At 42.4% G+C, this 7,474-nt stretch overlaps 1 protein-coding gene across 1 annotated transcript; it reads left to right on the top strand.

Annotated features, from left to right (window-relative positions):
• The first annotated feature begins 967 nt into the window (after window positions 1-967).
• RDH14 (retinol dehydrogenase 14) lies at window positions 968-6,965 on the top strand. Its single transcript, XM_030800133.1, has 2 exons — window positions 968-1,469; window positions 5,876-6,965. Exons 1-2 carry the CDS (start codon window positions 1,077-1,079, stop codon window positions 6,491-6,493), a joined length of 1,011 nt encoding a protein of 336 aa, XP_030655993.1. The 5' UTR covers window positions 968-1,076; the 3' UTR covers window positions 6,494-6,965.
• The last annotated feature ends 509 nt before the right edge of the window (window positions 6,966-7,474 follow it).

Raw genomic sequence — 7,474 nt, 5'->3', positions numbered from 1 at the left:
TATTGGATGGAGAGGCAGACGAACCAATGAGTCTTTAAAAGTAGCTTGGTCTACAGCTATGAAGTTTGTAGCTTGAAGAAGGGTCCCTGTGACACTAACCCTGATATTAATGAGGCATCTTACAGTGAGCCAAGCACTTTGCCTTCTATCGTTGCGTGTAATAGTCCTATGGAGAGGGCAGGGAGGCATTTGTAAATGGCCTGCTCAGAAGCCTATATTTACCATAAGTCCAAGCTTTTCCCATTGTACCTCTGCCAGTGTCAAGATCATTTGAAGATGACTTTCTTTTTTTTAATAGGGACCAATGACATAATGTTCAGTGGTTCTCAAAGTGTGGTTCCCAGATCTGCAGCAGCAGCAGCACCTGGGAACTTGTTAGAATGCAAATTATCAGGCCCCATCCTGTACCTATTGAATTAGAAACCCTAATACTGGGGCCCTGGTTTTTTGTTTTCGTTTTGTTTCATTCCCCCACCCTGAACCCCCACCCCAAGTCCTCCAGATGATTCTGATGTGCATTTAAGTTTGAGAACCACTCGCCCATTCTATTTCCAGCTGATTCATGTTGCTTAATTCTTTGTCTCGTCTATGAAAAACAGTCCTACCTCAGACTTCAGCTTGTCAGGGCCCATTCCTCAGAAGGTGAATTGAACTGAATTTACAAGTCCCAGGAGCCCTCAAAGGAAAACACACGAAATGCCCTGAAGAGTGGCATTTCTAACAGGACTCTGTAATTCAAAGTACTCATCAGACATTCCCATGGGGAAGTCCGCCCCTACACTGGGATTTCAATACGTATGAACCCCAGCAGCCTGAATACTGTGCTGGTTGCCCAGCCTCCATCTTTAGGCTGGGAGCGGGTTCCACGGAGGGCGCAGGACCCAGGGCGCTGAACTCTCCCAACCAATCAGGCGCCCCTAGAGGGAAACTACAAGTCCCAGCATGCCCCACGCGCACCGTCAGGGGCCGACCCGCCGCGCCCCAGAGTTCTCCGCGTACAGGTGGTCGCTTGGGTTCCGGCAAGGCGGTGGCTCCGGAACTCCCGTGGAGGGGCCGGTGGGCCCTCGGGCCCTGCGATGGCAGTGGCCACTGCAGCGGCAGTACTGGCAGCTCTGGGCGGGGCGCTGTGGCTGGCGGCCCGGCGGTTCGTGGGGACCAGGGTCCAGCGGCTGCGCAGAGGCGGGGACCCCGGCCTCATGCACGGGAAGACTGTGCTGATCACCGGGGCGAACAGCGGCCTGGGCCGCGCCACGGCCGCGGAGCTACTGCGCCTGGGGGCGCGGGTGATCATGGGCTGCCGGGACCGCGCGCGCGCCGAGGAGGCGGCGAGTCAGCTCCGCCGCGAGCTCCGCCAGGCCGCGGAGTGCGGCCCAGAGCCCGGCGTCAGCGGGGCGGGCGAGCTAATAGTCCGGGAGCTGGACCTTGCCTCGCTGCGCTCGGTGCGCGCCTTCTGCCAGGAAATGCTCCAGGTGTGGGCCTCGGGGGCCGGGCTGGTGGGGAGGGCCTGGGCATGGGGTGGGAGGGGACTGCGGGCTGGGGCTGAGCAGCGAGGGACCGCCCTGGGGTTCAGGGTGTCACCTTGGGAACCGCTGAGGCTGAGAGGAGTCCAAAAAGCCACTTTGAGGCTGCCAGGAAGCTGCAGGGTTGAGAAGGAAAGAGAAACTAACTGGGAGGGCTGCCTTCTGTCCTCTAAGGACGTCGAAAAAGAAATGGGCCCAAGAGAAAATAAATAAACCAGTTTCTGAACATTTCATTTCGTTATGTGAGGACCGCCCCGGAGTAGATCCATGGCCTCTGAATTGTTTTTCCTGTGTCAGAAGTGAATTTGCACCGAGCTGTCTTCAGAACCCCAGAGCACTGGGGGAAGTTGCTAGCCAAAGACCTCAGATCGGTCCTTTAAAAAAAAGTTCTCCCTCCCCCGGCCTCTGCCCCTTTTCTGCTGGGGTAGGGAGCTCGCTGCCACAAGTAAACTCAGCACCATCCTTAACAGGACTGTGGCCTGATTTCCAAGTAGAATACAGCTTGGAACCCAGTGGTCATGCTCCATACAGGGACAGGAATAAAAATAATACCCAGCATTACTGAAGATCTGTATGCCAGAAGCTGTTCCAAGCATTTCAGATCTTCCTTTATGTTTTAAATGAAAATGAAGTGTCCTTGCCTATAACTGTCATTGAAGCTACACAGTAACCCTGTGGAGTAGGCATTATTATCCCTATTTTACAACGCGAGGAAACAGGCATAGGAAGGCTAAGAAACTTGCTTGTGGTCTGTCTCCAGAACACTTGCTTTTAACCCTTGTTTCCTCCTGCTGCCTGGTAGTGAGGTGTGAGGATTTATTTGTGCAAATGGTAAGTAATTCCACATAAGTGGATGTTCTCTGTTGAGATTGAGGTAGAAGAGTTTCTTGCAGGGATAACTGGCATTCAGAGGGCATTTGTTCAGAAGAGTGAAATTTAAAATTAGCTGGGACAAGAAAGGTGCCTATATGACATGGAGTCTCTTGAGTCTAGATAAGAGGTTCCCAAATTTTCTCAGTAATTTTTTCATGATGCCCTTAGGCCAGAAATACTTCCCAGTTCATTTATTACGTAGTTAAGTCCAAACAACTGTAAAACCAAAAGTATCTGATACAGGTCTCAATCAATTTAGAAAGTTTATTTTGCCAAGGTTAAGGATGCACCCGTGGCAGAACCTCAGGAGGTCCTGAGGACATGTGCCCAAGGTGGTTGGGGCACATCTTGGTTTTACACATTTTAGGGAGACATGAGACATCAATCACATGTGTAAGATGTACACTGGTTCTCCTGGAAAAGTGGGACAACTCGAAGTGGGGGCTTCCAGGTCATAGGTAGATGGGAGACAAAACGTTGCATTCTTTTGGGTCTTTGATTAGCCTTTTACTGAATACAATTTACATGTGCAGGAGGGATAGAGGAATAATCACTTATGTCTTAAACTGGCTCAGTGAGTCTGCATTTTCACATAAACAACAGGGCAGAGGCAGCAATCAGCTAAGCATTTATGTCAGGTGAGCAGAAGGATGACTAGAGTTCTTTCTTTTGGCACGTGTGAAGATGAGCTATCAATTTATTAGTACATTGCCAGGGTGAAATTCAACAGAACTATTTTAGGGTAAAGATCTTGAGGCCCATGTGGGCAAATTGTGAGGGTTGTAGCTATCTTATTTAGGAATAAAATGGGAGGCAGGTTTGTCTGAGGCAGTTCCCAGCTTGACTTTAACCTTTGACTTAGTGATTTTGGGTTCTGAGATTTATTTTCCTTTGACGCAACCTAATAAGTAGTTATGTCCTAACAATTTAGTAGCTATTTGAGAAGATAACATAATTGAAAGAAAAAATAGTATTTTTATTTTGTTCTTAAACAACCATGACTACTAATGGGAAATGTATCCCTGTTGGTCATTACACCAGTGTCTGAAATCTTGGAATCAGATTGGACACTGCCACCCTCGTTTCCACCCTCGTTTCCTGTTCTAGGTGGATTTTTAGCATTGTTCTTGTTTTTTATTACAGCAACTGCTAACAGCTGCTTAAAAGTCAGCTCCACAAAGAAATAATGTCATTGAAAGGAATATAGCACAATGTAATGTTCAAGCTGTGAACCACCTAGAGCTAGTAGTTTTTGAGGTATTGAGCAAATATCACTGTGTTTCCCTCGAAAATTTGAAATATTTCACAACACCCTGAGAGTTTGCTGCAATGCTGCAGGCCACAGTTTGGGAGCTGTTGCAGAACTAGAGACTTGTTTTTTTGTTTATTGCTAGTATTTAATTATGTGTAACACAGGTTAAGAAATAATACTCATCAATGAGATTTTGGAAGCATTAAAAATGGATCTGTCTGTTCCTCTTTAAAATATAGATGGGGCTGGGTTTGCTTCTTTGGCACTTGAGGCAGAACTAATTAAAAAGTGAGGACACAAAGAGATAACTAAGTTGTCCTTGCTTCTAAGTATTTCTGTTCCTGCCTGGCTCTGAAGTTAAGTGACTATAATTAGAAGGGAAAAAAAAATGGAAATGTAGATTTCCCACAGGTTGGTATTCTTGGTATTTATTTCATTTATCTTCTAGAATTTAAAAAAATAGTAAATTTTAAAATAACACAAGCCCAGCAAAGAATGCTGGCTAACAAATGATTAACTCAGGAAACTCTTCCAAAGGATTAGTGAAAAAGAATACTCCTTTCTTTCCCCCATGAGTGAACTCTTGCCTTCTTTTTGAAGTTGACTACTGGAAAACCCAAAGATGCTGAGACAGGGCAGAATGAGAAATAGTTAATCCTCTGACAGGTGGGCTTCGATAACAGTTGTGAAATGTAACACATTTTTCTTTTCACTTACAGTTGGCAGAAGGGCCAGTGAAATTTGAAATTTGACCTCATATTAATCATGGGTCATCACAGTGTCTTTACACTTGGAACATGTTGTGCATTTCTTTGTCCATCAAAAGAAACATAGAACAACCGAGAAAAGGCTAGAGAAGACCATCTTACATGATTTAAGGAATAAAAAGACTTCCCTATGAGAACAGTCTAAATTTTAGGACTTTAATTTGGAAAGATACAGAAGCATATGTTCAAAGTATAAAATGTTGACTCTACAGATCTAGAGTCCCCTTTACGCTGGATATTTTTATATTACCTGTTTATTTTTTTCTTAATCTTTGATGAATCTTAATCTTAATCTTTATGAATCTCAATTTATTCATGATGTTCTCTCCAGTGTTAAGTTTGCATTTCTGACCTTTTCTATTGCTTGTTTCAGTTTTAAGGAAATGACTTGAAGTTGTTCCACCCCCATGGTGTCATTTACTCTGAGAGAACTACAGAATAAAGCAGCCATAAGTTTGCCCTTGGTGTTGATAACTAGTAGCTCTGGGAATAAACTATGCTTACCTGTTTTCTACAGCATATGGTCTGTCTAGCTTTCATTGCCTCTCTAGCTGTTTTGAAAATCCCAATTAGAAAGCCATGCCAGCTTACTAATTAAGAAAATAGGCCTTGGTGTCAAAGACTTCATCTTCAGATCTGATCTTATTTTGCTACTTAGGAGTTCTGATACTGGGCAAGTCACTTAGCCTGTGAGCTTCATTTGCTTATACAGTTGTTGGAATTAGATGTGGTGACATGTGAAAAGCACAAAGCCAGGCTCCTGTCAAGTTTCTGCATCTGTTTTTTTTTTCTATTTTTCTCTCAATTATTGGAAGATCATAGAAGCATTTTGTAGAATTTTAGTAGTTTGCAAGTAGTTTTAAACACTTTATCATAGGTACACTTATAATTTTGATATGATCTCAGTATTAACCTGATAACTCCCAAATTGATATTTTCCTAGTTCAACTGAAATTAAAGGGAGAAATATGGGATTATAGGAGTGCCTTGTCCTCAAATTGACTGTATTTCTGTTTTGAGAAAGATCTTGGTACTGATCACGTAGTCAGCTTTCTAGTGCAATGTTAAAGTTTATATATTTGTAAATGTTATTGTTATAAAAGCATAAATCCAGAAATTAAGTCTTAGATTTAGTTTCTACATCCTTTATTGGAAGATGACTGTGGATAAATATCTTTCTGTATATCATTTTAATAAATGAGAAAAAAGAGCTGTTGAATGAAAGATCATGAATATCAGTATTTATCTGAGGAACATCCTGCAGAGGAATCCTTTTCCCCATTTATTAAACACAAAATTGCCAGTGTTTCAAGTAGTTCTTTGATCGATAGACCAACATCTGAAATTAAATGCTTTTAGTCTCAAGTTCCCATTTTTATTAAAATGTAATTATCATGAACAGAAAAAGCAATACAAGGCATGTGATCTTAATAATTCTGCCATTCTCTTTTTGACATTTAAAGGAAGAGCCTAGGCTGGATGTCTTGATCAATAACGCAGGGATCTTCCAGTGCCCTTACATGAAGACTGAAGATGGGTTTGAGATGCAGTTCGGAGTGAACCATCTGGGGCACTTTCTACTCACCAATCTTCTCCTTGGACTCCTCAAAAGTTCAGCTCCCAGCAGGATTGTGGTAGTTTCTTCCAAACTTTATAAATATGGAGACATCAACTTTGATGACTTGAACAGTGAACAAAGCTATAATAAAAGCTTTTGTTATAGCCGGAGCAAACTGGCTAACATTCTTTTTACCAGGGAACTAGCCCGCCGCTTAGAAGGCACAAATGTCACCGTCAATGTGTTGCATCCTGGTATTGTACGGACAAATCTGGGGAGGCACATACACATTCCACTGTTGGTCAAACCACTCTTCAATTTGGTGTCATGGGCTTTTTTCAAAACTCCAGTAGAAGGTGCCCAGACTTCCATTTATTTGGCCTCTTCACCTGAGGTAGAAGGAGTGTCAGGAAGATACTTTGGGGATTGTAAAGAGGAAGAACTATTGCCCAAAGCTATGGATGAATCTGTTGCAAGAAAACTCTGGGATATCAGTGAAGTGATGGTTGGCCTGCTAAAATAGGAACAAGGAGTAAAAGAGCTGGTTATAAAACTGCATATCAGTTATATCTGTAATCAGGAATGGTGTGGCTTGAGAACTTGTTACTTGAAGAAAAAGAATTTTGATACTGGAATAGCACTGCTAAGAGGTACATGGGGGTATTTTGGAGTTACTGAAAAATTATTTTTGGGATAAGAGAATTTCAGCAAAGATGTTTTAAATATATATAGTAAGTATAAAGAATAATAAGTATAATGAAAAATACAATTATATTGTAAAATTATAACTGGGCAAGCATAGATGACATATTAATATTTGTCAGAATTAAGTAACTCAAAGTGCTATCGAGAAGTTTTTCAAGTATTTTTGAGTTTCATGGCCAAAGTGTTAACTATTTTTACTATGATGTTTGGTGTTTGTGTGGAAATAATCTGCCTGGTGTGTGCACACAAGTCTTACTTGGAATAAATTTACTGATGATAGAAATTCTTAACTGTGCATTTCTTTGGAGGCTTCACTGAATACAGTCCTTTATCATGTCACCATTAGCCTCTGCTGATCTTGGTCTGCCCAGTCTCTTCTTGCCACGTATCTTGTACACTGCTCTGAGAGATAATATTCCTAAAACCCAAATCTATCACCTTCCTGCTTAAAAAACAGTGGGTTTTGAGCCTTTAAAAAAAAAAAATCTGCAGAATTCTTTCTTCAAAAGAAGTGTTTCACTGAAACATAGAAGTTGGAGGGGTAAAGCAGGTTATTGCAGTGCTGCCAAGGTAGAGTCCCCCATAGCAATTCCTAAAGGGATTTCATAGAATATAGTGGTTTATAAACCACTTTTATTTAGACTAAAGATTAAACTGTTGAAGATAGAGTTGAGGCTCCATGAGACGGCACCATGCTTACCCTATACTCTCACACTCAGCACTGTTCAGTAGAACTTTGCAGTGAGGGAAGGAATACTCTGCGTTGTCTGATGTGGTGGACTCTAGAAACATGGGATTA

Source organism: Nomascus leucogenys, chromosome 19, assembly GCF_006542625.1.
Source record: "Nomascus leucogenys isolate Asia chromosome 19, Asia_NLE_v1, whole genome shotgun sequence".
Classification (NCBI taxonomy): Eukaryota; Metazoa; Chordata; class Mammalia; order Primates; family Hylobatidae; genus Nomascus; species Nomascus leucogenys.
This window is presented reverse-complemented; position numbering and strand designations above follow the sequence as displayed.

Excerpts from the sequence above, each read along its gene's own strand:
- RDH14 (XM_030800133.1), top strand. The coding sequence starts at position 1,077 with ATGGCAGTGGCCACTGCAGCGGCAGTACTGGCAGCTCTGGGCGGGGCG. Across the intron at positions 1,470-5,875 it reads TCTGCCAGGAAATGCTCCAG|GAAGAGCCTAGGCTGGATGT; the intron begins GTGTGGGCCTCG and ends TGACATTTAAAG.